The sequence below is a fragment of the Protopterus annectens genome, chromosome 8.part1 (assembly GCF_019279795.1).
Source record: "Protopterus annectens isolate FY-2018-M chromosome 8.part1, PAN1.0, whole genome shotgun sequence".
Lineage (NCBI taxonomy): Eukaryota > Metazoa > Chordata > Ceratodontiformes > Protopteridae > Protopterus > Protopterus annectens.
The window spans coordinates 376,522,440-376,538,773 of NC_056742.1; the positions used below are offsets into that span (position 1 = coordinate 376,522,440).

The following is a 16,334-nucleotide window of genomic DNA, read 5'->3' on the forward strand; positions in this document are numbered from 1 at the left end:
GGGTTGAGTGCATTACTAAATCCAAGTGTCCTTGACCTATGGATACAGTAAGGACTTTGAAAATGTACTGTAGACAGTATAGGATAAGCCAAATGCCAGTGTTAACTTAAATACATAAAGCAATGAGGTAAAAGGTATCAAATGTCCCCAGTACTTTTTGCATTACACTTCTGGCACAATTACAAAGGACTACAGCTATGTGCAGATATGGGCTATGGGAGGGGTTATTTTCAGGTATCATTATTTATGGATTATATACGGATTTGTTTGTTAAGTTACTCAAAATGCTTAACTGACTGAATCTGGAGGAAACACTTCTTCATTCTTAGATCTCTGCTCATCCCACAAGGTGGATTCTTCTTCTGGGTAAACTGAGAAAACCTTGAAAAAGTGCAACAAGCCTGGATGTGACAAAAAAAATCCATTCAGAGTGGTCAGCAGCAGTTTCCACGTTGGAGATTTTCCTCCTTGTCACAGGAAGTCTGCCCTACGTGAACCTCATTCTGGAAGGGAAGATCCAGAATGATCTTACTCTACTCATCATTAAAGAACAACTTGAGTCATGCCATTTCGTGAGCACATACTCTGAAACCTGCTGCCCTGGCATCAGTACTAACAAAAGCACAGCTGGATATGAAAACTTCTGCTGGGTAATTCACTACAAGAATCTTTTGCACAATCTTCTTCAGCCTTGAATTGGAGAGTTCAACCAGCTTCCCAAAAACCTGAACAACAGGGCAAGACTGTAAACAGGACTGGCGAGATATTTGTAAAGGGATCAAAGGCCAAAAATAACAGCGGAACATCATCTCCAGAACTCCTTATGTGATGACAAAGTGGAACGATGACATCGTCTCGGAAATCAACAACAGACCATAGATATCATAAAGAAATATGTCCCGAGATGTTTATTAAGGAGTCACTCCACTCAGGTTTTGCAATTGTGATTTGAAGTGTCTACAATTAGGGTAATGAGAGAATGGAAAGAGCATTCACTCTGATGGAAAAAGGGCTTTAGGAGACAGATACTATGAAAGGGAATATCCTAGCAGATAGGTGACAGCTGGAATGTAATGCAAAACATGCAACATTATGCACCATGAAGAAGGGAACTCAAATCAGTACACAGAAAAATAAGGATATGGGGTAATAATCACACTTAAAATGAGTTCACCCAAGTAGAGTAAAGGGACACTGACAAAGAACAACAGGTTGCTAGGGTGCATAGAGCTGATATCATGGGTGCTCAGACAACCTCCAACTGTACAAACAGTGAAAGAAACTCAGAATGTTAGACATGCAAACATTATAATATAGGAGACAATGGATACAATCTCGATGCATAGAACTGCCTGGGAAAATTCAAGGCTAGAGATAAAAAAAAAGAAAGAAAAAGGACATCTAGAAGGGGAATGACTTAAAAGTAATGTGAAGAAATACTGCTTCACAGAGAGGATGCAGGCAGAAAAAAATTAAGAAATCTTGATCCGGTCCACTAACAGAAAACACAAAGACACTAGAATACAAAGGTGATGATGTACCTTTTAATGGATCAGTAACTTAATAACCCCCAGTGAAGGGTTCCTGTTATCCCCGAAAGCTTGAGTAATTGCAAAACTTAAGTCCAATAAAAGGTATTATACATCATCTATGTGTTCAGGTATATTTGTGCCTAAAGCAGTAATACAGTTAATGAAGATAGCAGAAGGGTGAGTTTCAACACCGCTAAAGATTTCACAGACTGTCAGCCTTCATGCTCCTACCTGACACATCAAATCATGCAAAAACTCAATTTAATGGTCTCTGGGATACACTGTAGTAACTTGCAACTACAAATATCTACCTGCATATGAATCCAACATTCCATAATCAAATGCAAGCAAATGAGAAAGTAAATTTTAATGAAGACAACATAAATGAAGCAATAAATTGAAAATGCAAATGTGCTGTACCTTAATTTCGGCTGGCTTGTAATAGCGCCTTTTAGGATCTTCCAAGGAAGTCCTATACCCATCTCTCAGATATCGTTTGAATCCATATTTCCCTTTTAATTTTCTCACAATCTTGTCAAGGGTCTGACTGAAAAGGGCGTCATCATCCACAGCAAATGCAGGATAACTGATGCAAGGCAGAAGTGCAGCATCTGTGTTCTGAAACACATTTTGTTAAGTTTCATTACTTACTACTGATTTTAAAAACATTGCCAACAAAAGAAAGCAACAAGTTAATAATGAGGAGAAACTGCCACACCATATATTCCATAAGCATTAATTGATGACTTCTCATTCTTCTGGGAAATATAACTGCACCTTAAATTTCTTTCATGTGACTAAACTTCAGACAAGGAAGAACTTACTGTAAGAACAAATATTCAAGAGAACTTCTTTCAATAAAGAAATTTAGCCACTAAATGCCATTTCTTCTTCTTTCCACTGTAGTATATAAAGAGACACTCATGCAGGGAAGGGTCCTAGTCTGAACATCAAATTTTCTTGGCATTTTGGACTTATTTCGTTATTGCTGCTTTGAAGAAATCTGAACATCGAAAGTACGTTAAATCGAAACATACTACAGTGAACTCACTTTTGCGAAATTGCATTTGAGCAAAAATGCACTTTTGCAAAAAAAAAAAGAAAGAAAAAAAATTAACAACATGCAGTTTGCATGTAGATTTAGTTGTACATCAACATGTACTATTGATTGTACAACTACGCAAACTGTTGCTTAGATAGCGGTACAGCGGGGATAAGAGAATATTCCCTTTTCCCCACTGTAGTGCGATCTTGGAGTGAGAATATTAAAGTAGGGGAGGTGTGTGGGGCACAGACTAATACATGGGGGTGCAGGGGGGCTTGCCCCCCTGCATAAACATGAGTAGTGTTTTATTTTTGTAGGCTTTTTTGTTTTTTTCCGCAAAAGTGCATTTTCGCTGACATACACTTTCTCGAAAGTGAGTTTGCTGCAGTACGTTTTGATTTAACGTACTTTCGATGCAACGACTTAGATCCCAGGGACACATATTTCATTAAATACCTGGAATTATATCAGCAAACACTAAATATAATTTCGAATGATTGCTGTGATTCCATAACAGCTTTTTAGTGCATTTGCATGAAAGCTAAATTAAAAAACGTCTTAAGAAGAAAAGATTGAAGACGACAATATGACTGTTTTATAAGTACAAAGTAAAAGAAGAAGTGCAAGCTATAGTGAATGAGTGTTTTAGCCTAAAAATGAAAAATAAATCCATGAGAATACTATAATCTTCCAGTACTCCAGGTCCAAATTCAGGAATTTTCCAAGAAAAAGGAAAAAAACAGTATCAGTGCCAGTCACACAACATACACGTGTGTAACTCTCCCCATTCTTTCTACACATATAGTTGTTAGGGTGCAGAGCATGGAGTCGATACCAACTGCCACTCAGTGAATATGTTTTCTCAGGCAGAAGAAAATGGAAGGACCAAGTGAAATCCCACACAGGACGGTGAGAAATCTATAGCTAGAGCTCCAGTCATACCTCTCAACCTGAAAACATCAGAAATCTGGACAAGGCCCAAGAAAAATAGGTACAAATCTGTATGCTGATTAACATCTAATTTGCACACATAATTACATAACTCCACCCACTCCCATGGAATTGTGGGATACCAACTTTCAAATGCAAACTGAAGAACAGACAACCAAAATATGGCACCAGAGTCCCCCTGCAGCCATTCCAATGTCCCATTGCCTGGCTATTTCGCCCCATTTACCATAAACACTAATGTGTGCATACTGCTTTACTTCTACAATGATTATTTGGATTTTATTTTTACATTATACAGCACAACAATGGACAAACACTAAGAGACATCTGCTAAACAAAGCAATACTGTCTTACAATGAAAATAGACTTGGCATTAAAACTTCTCTGCCCTTGAAACTCACATTTATTGAAACCCACACCACATCCAAAGAAAATGCATCTGGACAGTGGTGGATAAAGATGACCTTTGGACTGTTTTAAAATCATTGGCCCCTTGCACACAAAACAAGAAACATACATGTGTTCTTTTCTTTGATACACCTTCCTGACTTTATTAAATTATATTCCTTGTATAATACACCACAAGTCAGAGCGCATTTTAAATGTATTGTTTGAACATTTTTCCAGTAGGCTGTACTGTAGGCAATGAAACAAAACGCATGAACCAATACTGACAAAACTGCCCACTTCAGAACATTTCCATCATAAAAGTCTACTTCCACATCCACACTATAAATAGAATGACAGTAGTGTAAGCAATAGGCATCTTGCACAGCTTCTCACACTTATTTTCAGTTTCAGGTTTTTTTTTTGGGGGGGGGGGGGACAAAAGGTCAAAAACCAGGGACATATTTTAAACATTGCTTGCATAATTTTGGAAAATTGCTAGAATAAAATGTTGTGTTACCACCATGCATTTCACTGGCAAGTCTAGAACCCAGGACTCTATGCACTACAGTCAGAGCAACATACCACTATGTCAAATCAGCAGTTTCCTGAAAGACAGGAAGACTGAAACTTAATGGCGAACATTTAGTGAATTCAGTTCTCACTTCTCATCAAAACCTGGACAAAGCCAATAATGGGGGAATACAAATTCAGTTCTCACTTCTCAGCATAGCTCTCAACTCTTAGCACAAAAAACCTGGACAAAGCTCACAAGAGGTGGTGGCTAGGGACTTCAGGCTCTTTTCACCCTGCTCCCAAGGTACAGGGTTTGAGCCTGAGTACCTCTAGCCACCAGGTGTATTAAAATGGGGGCTAAAATCAATTCTGGGGTACTTGCTGTCTTTATTAAAATTATCTAATTGGTAGTGAGTCTTTCATCCGCTCATGCAAATTTCATCAGATCTCTTTTGTACTGACAACATTTTACCATTTGCCTTACGAAATAAATACTTCAAAATATTTCAAATAAGCCAATAGATGCAGAGATGCATTCCACTTGATTTTACACACGAAAGACCATTTATTAAGAATTGTCAAACAAGCCAAGCAGTTTCTACAAACTCCCTAGTAGAAAACACCAGTAGCTAACAAATAAATCAATGTGTAGGAAGTGAAAGCCAATTAGCAGGTAGCTACTATGAACTCAACTGTAAGGTGAATTTTGCAATCAACAAGAATGCAAACTTTATTAGTAAAAAAATATGCAACAAATGGATCCTTTAGTAGTTTTGACCAACTACTGAAAAAAGTCAGTTTAAACCAGGCATTCATACATATGCACTAAACATAAATATGAGCACCATAGAAAATAGGCAAAAAAAAAAGTAAAGCAAATAGTCAGGATAAGTGGCAATGCTCTTAGAACCAATACCACTATAAAACTAAACTGACCACTTTTTTCACTAACGCGTGCACACACACACACACACACACACACACACACACACACACACACCCTCTTCTCTGAAAGGTTCCTTACTTGCCGATTCTTTCTTTCTGTCCGGCAGCTGTCACACTGTGGGGAATAAATGGGACAATGAAGCCCAAAAAGGCTGTTTTTTTAGCAGCAAAGGATAAAAAGAATGTAAAAATGCATAATGTTTTTGTGATGACCAGATGTTATAGTCTCATAATCAATATTGTTGACCACCAATTAATATGTTGAATGGTGATTAACTGTAAGAACATACAACAAATGTGCACTACCACCTCAAGCTGTAACATCTGCCACAGGCAAATACATTTCACACTGAATGGTTGCAGATCAGATTTATAAATAGTGGCTTATTTCACCCACCTTGCAATCATTCTGTGCTATCTCACTAACAGTTGCTGAAGCTTGATCAAGATAATTTTGTCTGTGCACATGTGCAGACAGACACACACACACAAATATATATATATATATATATATATATATATATATATATATATATATTTCACTAGAAATCATTGGATTACCATTTCATCGAATTGCTAATCATCGAGACCAAATCGTCGAAAACTCATTTCACCGAAAACTCATATCATCAAATCTCAAATCATCGAAAACTATAAAGCAAGTACAAATAACATTCCACAAAGTTTTTACCATGTTTAAGCAGGGGGGCAAGCCCCTACAGAATAAATATACCAACTCCAAGGTTGCACTACAGTGGGGGGAAAGAGGTTATTTCCTAACCCCACTGTAGTGTAACCTTGGGGTTGGTATATTTTATTACGTGGGGTGTGGGGGGTGGAGACCCCCACATGGGGGGTGCAGGGGGGCTTGCCCCCCTACGTAAACATGGTAAAAACTGCCTGGGATGTTATTTGTAGTTGCTTTATAGTTTTCGATGATTTGGGATTCGATGATATGAGTTTTTGGTGAAATGAGTTTTCGACCATTTGGTCTCGATGATTTGCAATTCGATGAAATGGTAATTCGATGATTTCAAGTGGAACCATATATATATATATATATATATATATATATATATATATATATATATAAATGTGCAGATACAAACACACACACTCTCAGTGATTCTCAAGGAGGGTCAATGATACCTTCAAGTGCCAGTGTCCCTTCTTGCCTTTACTGGAGCACACTGCCAAAAGCTGGACCAGTTTACTACACAAAGAGCACACCTGCTTTCTAATTTTAAAACAAACCATCTCTAATATAGATGAATACAACCGTTTTTCCTGATCACAGCCAATTTGTTATGTATTTGAGGCATGGATGTCAAGAAATTCATCCTGAGAAGTGAGTCTTGATATCCATGTTGTGAACACATAAGACGTAGTTATAATCAGAGAGACCCATTCATAATTCAGTACTGCCTGTAGCTTAAGCTGTTTTGATGTACTACTTGTCACAAAAATGTTTTATGACTTTGAAAGCTGAAACACATTTAATCCTACCACACTAACAGTGGGCAAAAGTTAAATGTCCCTCTGATGCATGAATGAGTTTAAAAGCTGTTAAATGGGTTCACTACGCTATACATTTTTGTGTGTGTGTGACATCAAAGTGCATTATACCTTTAAAAGCTGTAAAATAGAGACAGTGCAGTGCCATGGAATAGAGGGGATAAATCTCTGACTATTGCCCAAGCTACCCAAGTTCATTTAGTGACTTTGGCATCTGTGACACTGATAGGGGAGCATGAAGGGGCATGTGCATGGGGCACATTTCGTGGTTTAAGTTCCCTGATGAAGACTGGGTAAATAACTGTGGATGTTGTCTGAGAATGGGTGGGATGTCATGCTGATTTCATCTCCTTGCAAAACTGAGGGGCAGTTCAGAATGGATGTCCAGTGCACTTCCAGCCCTCAGGGTATTACCAGATATGTGCAGGGCAAGTAAATAAAAATAGAAAATGCTCTTACAATGGCAGTGTGATGCTTCTGGGATGATTCAGTCTCCATTTTGGGCCAACCCTAATTGGAACTGATCTGGGAAAGTCAGGAGGTGTTTAGGCCAACCTGGCAAATAAGGAGAGGCAGTGGGTCAGCCCATGGTCAGCTATGTGGAAGGAAAAAAAAAGGCTAAAAGTAGGAAAATGTTTCAGAAAGATGCTTAACAAAGTCATCTTTCCCCCACAGTCTGAGCATAAAAATAACACACCATGCCCTATATACTCATTTGGTATGCATAGCTAAAATAGGCACTCTTTCAAATGTGGAAGTCAGTAACTAATAATACATCACGTTTTATGATTACTCACATATTTAATAAATAAAGCACCAAACACAAGCTTTTGAAACCGAACAGTAAATTTATTTACTAGAAATATTAAAGTAAACAATATACTTTATAAGATCAAATATATAGCAAATAAATACATGCAGAGGGAAATATAAAGCAAATGATATAAACAGATGACATTTAGCTAAACAATTTCTACAGCTAAATGTGTTTTTCTCTCTTCCTCTGTTGTACAAGACTCACAAAGAATGAATTTCGGACTTAAATCTCTCAGACCAAAAAGTTCTCTGCAAACTCCTGAAGGCAAAGACTAAGTGAACTCTAAACAGCTGCACATTTGCACTTTGAACTTAGAAGAATCATACTTTTTTATTTTTTGTTTGATTTAGGATTCAGATACAACCTTCACATTTGGGAGGGTGGCCTAATGGTTAAGGTGTTTGCCTTACAAACACAAGGTGCAGGGTTTGAGTCTCACAAGGGATAATTGGCTAGGCTTAAAATGGCTCACAAGGGCAGTTAGCCTAGTACTAATCTATGAACCTAAGTCACTTAGCTCTGGTGGAAACTGCTGACCATTTATGGCAATAGCCATTGAAAGAAGTGTCAAGCTTAGCGATAGAGAGAGAAAGACAGTGCTCTGGTATGTCCTGTCTGCTTGAGAACAGTTTCATGTTTAAAGGTATGATACAGTTCCACTGCAAAATAACTAGACGATCTGGACAGTTTCATAATTTTTTATTACATTTCTGCTGTGGTTTACTGGAAAAATAATTACATTGTGTACATTATTTCATTTTATTCCTGAAAACTAAACACCTGCTTTAGCTCAGTACATTTTCCTCATTATTAGACCTAAAATGAGCTTTCTTGAGAAACCACTAAGAAGCAAAAATTCTTGAACTGGTTCTGTATTGACAGACCATCTGCATTTGCGTTGTTACACTACTCTGGTGAAGGATTTTCATATTCTAGAAATGCAATGAAAACTCCATCTGAGAAGTTTACTGTTTTAAGCAAATCCAAAACCCAGTGAAATGTTAGCAGATTCAATTAAAAGCAAAAATGTCCCAAGAGAAATCTGAAAGAAAGCGGAGGAAAATGAAGGACCAAAACGTCAATACTACAAACTCACATGTTAATGTATAAGCACTTTTTGTCTGTACAGAAATGTAATACTTTGGATTACTTCAGATGTGGATTCTAAGTCAAATGACAAATGTTGACCAATCACCTATTGAAAAAACATATCTAAAACTTATATGGATATAAAATATTTATTGCAGCTTACTGTACCTGTTCTTTAATGACCTAGATTTAAGACGGCTTTTAAAATTCACACTTATTTTCAAACTGGGAGATGGGCATATATCCAAAGGAACCAGTCATCCTTGCTACCAGTGCTCAAGTGTTCCTCTCTATCAGCATGGTGTGCTGTTGCCATTCCCGCAGGTCCAATTCCTGTTCCCCGAAGATAAACAATCCATGCCGTTCCCCGAACATAATCCGTTCATTCCTGCAGGCCATTGCCGTTTTCACTCGCATTTGAGCAGCCAGGCCAGCCAGAAAGCATGCATGATGTGAGCTCCTTGAGCTCAATTCCAACAGGCTGGTAAGCCCTGATGGAGCTGACGTCATCGCACACGTGATGACGTCAGCTCAAAAAGCACAAAAAAAAAACAGGAATGAAGGGGTGCCACTCGGAAATCATTGCACCCCTTCATTTGGATCCCAAAACTTGGTAAAAAACGAGTAGTTCGGTATGGTTGGGAGGTATGGCTCCAGTCTTTGGGTTCACAAAATGGCCCACTAACAAATCCTTACTGTATTACCCTTATTTGAATAAAAAGTTCTGAATATGACAAATCAACCAAAAGTTCAACAGAAACATGGGTAATTTCATCCCTTGTCTATAACAAAATATAAATTAACTACCCTTGTAGGACAGCTTGGCTAATAGCAGCAATGCCAGATGAATAAATGTTGAGAGACGCATGCCACTTTACCTAGTTGTACTCCCACTACCCAGTCTAAAGGCAGAGAAAAGTCTTGCTGTAATCCTGACTTGAGCTGCCATATCCCAACATATCTGGGCCGACATTAAACATTTATTAACCAGTTAAGGGCACTAGTCCAAAGACTCTTTTCTGGCATGACCACAGCCATTGCGCAAATAAAAAAATAGTCTTGAGGATTCATAAAAATCTCAACAATGGGCCATAAGGGTTGCTGTAACGGTGCCATTTCTACTATGCATCGATTTGCAATTCAGGGACATATTAGTTACAATGAGGAATGATCTCATTATTGACTAATCTGCATGACATGACTATAAAGCGCAGGTAACTACCGTGGAGTACAGGTGAGCACTGCCTGTGCAAGCCAACAGTGTTGGTGACAGCATTGTGTAAGCCTAAGTATCCCTCATCACTTACTCTCCTACACACACTGCACACACACAAATAATCTGCATGACATGACTATAAAGTGCAGGTAACTACCGTGGAGTACAGGTGAGCACTGCCTGTGCAAGCCAACAGTGTTGGTGACAGCATTGTGTAAGCCTAAGTATCCCTCATCACTTACTCTCCTACACACACAAATACACACCACAGACTCCATACCTGTTCCTGTGTTGTCAGAACATACCCAGTGTCTCCTTTCTCCCACCACTGCCCTGGTAATTCACTGCTGATTACAGTCAGCCTGTACTGCTAGACAGTCAAGTTTCATACTTCATATCCTTCAGTAAATGCATTCTTGGATAGAAGCAGTTATCCGAGTGACTCTCTCTGATGCCACCATGCAGCTGAGAGGTATGCTTACCATTTCCATTACTTCTCCATCATACAGCACAACAGGTTTCAAGCATTGCATTATGCCAGATATCCTCAATATATGTTTTAAAAAAAAACTGTTGTACTAAGTTCTCAGTGCAGTGGGTTAAATGTAGGGTTTCATGTGTCAAGGGTGAATGAATCCACCCCCTTTCTACTTTGACTTTTTTCTTTGCTTACTATTTTTAAAGTTTAGCCATTGTATCTACTGGTGATAGTTTTTTTTTTGTTTAAACTAAAACATGAGCACTGAAGTGCTAAGTGCAGGCAGGCATAAACTGTAGCAATTGTTTGCTACAGTTTAAAAAAATAATGTTTTTTCCCCCATAAAATATGCTAAAGGAGGGTCGGGGGGGCAGGGCACAGAAACAGGACTTGAATGGCTGGAGGGGGGGGGCTCATGCATCTGGACACCTGTTTTTTTTTTTTTCTGGGAGATGCGTAGATTTTTTTTTTTTCATTTGAAGAGCTTGGGGGGTAAGGCCCTAAATGAAACAGGTACATTTCTGTTTTACATCCACCTGCGCTACGATGAACTCAAGCAGACGGTGCCTCCATTTAATGTCTCATCTGAAGGATGACACACTCAGGAGTGCAGCATCCCTCTTATACTGCACTGCAATGCCAGCAATCTATCGACCTGTGTGGAAAAAGAGCCCACAGCCTTATGCATCAAAGGTGAGTGTGCTACCCGTTGCACCAGTGACACTGAATGACACTATTTGACCCTGATGTCTATTGTTCCACCCATCCCCTGATCCCCATTCTAAGTGCTGTTCAGGTACACATTTAGATAGTTATCCATGGAGTCCAGTATTCCCACCTACCAGCTGGTCCCCATTTTAAGAGTCATTCAGGCATGGTTTATAAGAGTCATCTCTGGTATCCAGTGTTCCCCCCACGCAATGTTGCAAGCTCTGTCCATTAGTCGATAGGTATGTGGAAGTATGACCGCCGCCTCTACCCACCACAAGCACACACACGAACAGCCTTCTCCCCACCAGATGGCATTAACACATGCATTCACTCACATATGTATATATGTGTGTGCTAACCTTACCTCTCACTATTCTACTGCAACTACCTCCCAAGCAGACGCACATACTTGCAAGCACATTCACATATGCAGCCCCTTCAATAAATACACACACACACACACACACACACACACACACACACACACACACACACACACACACACACACACACCCCTCCTAACACTACCTTAATGCTAAACTCACATTATTTCTCTCTACTATGCTGGAGAAGCATGGCCTTTTGGAGGTTTTCCCTACTGCACAGTGCAAGCAGCGGTTCTATGAACTGCTCAGCATTTATATACCCTGTCAGACGCACTGTGAGGGGAATCATGCTTAAAAAGCAAATAAAGGGCAAGAATCAGGTAATACGAAAAGGATTCTTAATTGTAAGGCAATGTGTTGAGTAATCATGTGAGGTACAGCTACTGCTGACGGATTAGAAAGTAATGCAGCTGGGGCTGCAAAGCAGTAAATTAGCCATGATTGCCAAAAGCAGTGACAGGGAGAGGATTCATTGATATATTTCTTCTGTGACTTCTCTAAAATCCATGAGTTCAGTGGCTGACCTTAAATCTTGAGGGATTTCACTCCAGTGTTCTGGTGCTATGTTTGGAAAATGCTCTATCGGCACTTGGTATGGTGTAATGTGGCCAATTCAAGGAGAATGAAACAAGAATTTCTGATGGACTAGGAAGGGCTTCTGTACTGGAGAAAATATTTTAAGTAAGGAAAGGTAACAGTCGTTCAGCAGGGTCTAAGTCTGTATATTGAAAAGGAAGGAGGTTCCACCTACCGCTTGGAGCCATTTACACTTTCTCAAGGTAAGACAGTGGTGTTCCAGAGAAGCACTGAGATGAATGAATTACAGTATTTTACTATCTGTCTTTTGGAGAATGCAAGTATTTTGATGGTAATGCAAGGTAATGACATGTTTTATCCTCGGAAGTAGAACATTAATGGAAATGGTTTGCCTCGATTCTTTTGTAAGCAGATGGGAAATTCTACGGTTTACTCTACCTGTTGCATCTGAATATCTATATGTGGAACAAATGAAATTTGGTCTAACGGAAGGCCCAGGTATTTGTTTTGTATGAGGAAAGGTAGTGATGAAGAGGGCTAAGGATATGAAGGAGATGTGTTGATGACATCTTTCTGTGCATCTCAAACATATATAAATGTTCTTTGAAGTTAGCGTTAGTTTAATAAAACACATCCAGTTCCAAAGTTGCCTGAAGTCTTCTCTCTAACACTATTACTAACATTTACATCCACACCACATCAGCATCATCACATATGTTGTACACAAAATAATATTTAGGTAAGATCACTGATGAGGAATGACAATAGCAGTAGTCTGAACACTGACTTTGGGGCAAACCCACACAGGTAAGTAGAGGGTTTGCATCAGCAGTCTCAGTGCTCAGAATAAAGGTCACAGTCTTGAAACCAGCTGTAAATTTCATCTGAGAAGTGGGTCTTTTTAAGGTTTTGTAGCCGTTTACTATAGTCAACATATTCAAAAAGTCTTTTGAGGAAATGAACATAGCAACTGTAAGATTTCTGTCCTCAAAGTTCTTGCTGATGGTTGACGGTATTAAAAAGAATATGGCGGCAGAGGTGCTGTATCATGGTCTGAAGCTATGCTGTTTATCAGTGACAAGGTCACATTATGACACAAAGTCCAGAATTTGCTTGTACATAACTTTTTGAACAGCTAGCTAAAAGGTCTAGGCTGATTTTTGGTGATATAATTTTCACACCAGGATTATGGTGACTTTTTTTAATTAAAAAAAGTTTTTAAAATAATCTAGGACATAACACCAGATTAAATATGCTAGTAACAGGTGTCACTAAAAGATTTCTTCCTCATTTAAGTAGGAGGGGTTATGTATAAAAGTGCAGTCTTGAGTTAATAGTCCAAGGGCTGTAACAGATCAACATGGAGGTCTTGGAAATGAGTCACAAATGAGAGATGGTATCACCCTTTCAGTTCTATGACTCTACAGTGCCTAAGCAGGGGGATTTCTGTGCGTGTGTGTCTTTTTTTCAATTTGGTCTTTGTCACCATACTTGAGGTTTCCCAGCTGAAAAGGAAAAAATCAGCACTCAGAGGCTTTTGTCGATCCAGTAGGAGTGACACCAGGATGGTATACTGGAGGTCTTGGGTTTAAGTCCCAAATAAGAGCTAATATTATATTTTCAATCTGATTCTGTTAAGTTACAGATTTTTTTTTGTTAAGGTCAACCTCGATGTCTTTTTTTAGTGATGGCCATAAAGTGGAGGGTGAGGTAGTTATGGAAGAACTACTTATGTTATTTAAGTGTGAGCATAGTGACATTGTTGAAATAAGTGTGTATGTTATGGAGGATTACTTAAATTATGCTTTATTTCTAGGACAGTCTGAGGCATTATGTTCTAAGTGTTCACCCTTGTTTTAAAGACAATGTTACTGGATAATTTTTAACAGTGTTCCAGGATTGTTTTGGGCTGTCAAGTTGGGACTTTGTGCAGATTTCTATAACAATAATATCAAAAAAAATAGCTGCGGAAAACCAAACACCAATACAGCTCATAAATTCATAGCTTAATGTTAGGCTAACTGCCCTTGTGGGTCATTTTAAGCCTAGCCAATTATCCCATGTGAGAATCAAATCCTGTACCCTCTATACTGCTCAAAATGCTCCAACTTACTCAAAGGTCTTCTCAGCTTCTAGACTTGTAACCAGCAACAGAGGAGCCAAGTTACACACTGGAATAATAACGTTTTGATGCTACCAAAAGTCCCCATCTTCTGACAACCCCACAGTGATTTAAGTCAAACAGAGTTGAACAAATGGCAGAATTATGTTAAAAAGACCATTACAAGCCACTTATAATAATAAGTAGAGAAACACGTGTACAAGAAGACATAAATTCAGGATCCTCGCTTGACTTTGGAATTAATGTCCATTTACAAACACTGGGTAAATTTCTCATATTTCACATTTTTTAAAATAAATGTAACAATTCAGTAATTTGTTGGACCTAAACAATAATACAGAAATCCAGAAAGATGTCAGCAAAGCCTGGTCTTTTACCTCTGGTTTGCCTTTTTAACACTTCAGCTACTTCAATCATTACATGGCAGAGCAACTTGGTCTTGTACCTCACAGTGATGCTAGGTAACTATAAATGTTCAAGAAATTGTTGATTTTCCTCCAGGCAAGACCCCTCGACACACTGCAAATTAAGTCCTATAGAACCTTGAAAATCCTTCCAAAATCTCTCATCAGAATCTACTGTTCCAGTGGATTATGTAACCACTTTCTATCTTTATCTGCCTAAGAAATAATATACACTGGGTTGCATACCAATCAAAGTGAAAGTAAACTTTACTGTTATTCACAAATCACACAAGTGCAAAAACTGAACGAAATTCCATGTCTCCAGACTCAATGTGCAGACAACATATAGACTATTGTCACAGACATTTACACATGTAACACCTAGTTATTACATTATGGACATGCATGTAGACAGACTAACAATGCACATAATTAGAAACACATTTTAACACTTTTCGCAGTGAACACTTGCATAAGACTTTAGTATTGCACAGGTACTTGGTTAAGCCACTGCATTTATCCTTGCACAGAAAGAAAGAGACATTTAAGTATTGTACTGTGAACATTAGAGTATTGAACTATTACACTATGGTTAATTTACAACATATAGTGCACTGAAAGAAAGATATTTTACTGCACTGCTACTGCCCTAGATGGCCTATAAGTTAATAGTCATGGTGAATATTGCACTAAGTATTAGATGAGACTGGTAACCAGGTTAATGCACAATTTGAGACAAGCTACTACAGCTTCTACTGACCCAGATGACTGTCATGGAGTGTAGTTGTTACTAGAATTCAGCAGCCTGATGACATTAGGGAAGAAGCTGTTTCTGAATCTCGTAGTTCTGCAACGTAAGCTTACGAAGCTCTTTCTGGATGATAGATGCAGGAACAGTCTATAAGCAGGGTGAGTGCAGTCTTTAATTACTCCTCTGGCCCTGCTGAGATCTGGCTAAGTACAAGTCGTGGATAGGTGGTAAAGTGGTCTTAATGATCCTCTCGGTTGTCTTCACCACTCTCTGGAGGGATTTGTGCTCAGATGTAGAGAAGCTTTCACACCATACTATGAGTTTGCTCATCAGGATGATTTCTATAGTGCCTCTGTACAAGTCCTAAGTTGTCATTTCCACAGCAGGTAATCAGTTGTTTCCATCTCATTTCTATATGTGGTTTTGTCATTGTTACTAATGAGGCCCACTACCGTTGTGTCATCAGCAAACTTGACGATGTGGTTTGTATTTTACCTAGCTGTACAATCGTGTGTTAACACGGTGAACAGCAAGGGACTTATTACACAACCTTGTGGGACTCCAGTGTTAGGAGTGATGCTATCTGAACCTCTTGGCGCAAGAAATCTGGACAATGGCAAAAACAGTTGGGGGACAAAGGCCCAAAAATAGGGACTGACTGCTCTTATAAACTTAGAAAGTAGGTAGAGTAATAGGTTTTGCATTGGCACGCATTTTCTGAAGGATATGACATCTGAAACTCAAATGTCTGTCATTATCTATGGACTTCAATCCTCAATGATTTTCGAGAAAACACAAATTTTATGAGAAATCTAGACATTCTGCGAGAATCTGGACAGTTAAGAGATATGCTGGACTGCCACCAAGATCCGAAAATACATCATCTGCATTGCCCAAAGCCTTGAACTCTTTTAAACCATTTCTCCATAGGT

At 38.8% G+C, this 16,334-nt stretch overlaps 1 protein-coding gene across 4 annotated transcripts in view; it reads right to left on the reverse strand.

Moving 5' to 3' along the window:
* The window catches only part of PHKB (phosphorylase kinase regulatory subunit beta), a 3,137,540-nt gene that overhangs the window by 1,101,106 nt on the left and 2,020,100 nt on the right, over positions 1-16,334 (reverse strand). For all 4 annotated transcript variants that reach the window (XM_044081953.1, XM_044081952.1, XM_044081950.1 and 1 more), the window contains one exon: positions 1,953-2,150. In XM_044081953.1, the coding sequence (XP_043937888.1) occupies positions 1,953-2,150 (198 nt within the window). The remainder of the gene's footprint in view (positions 1-1,952; positions 2,151-16,334) is intronic.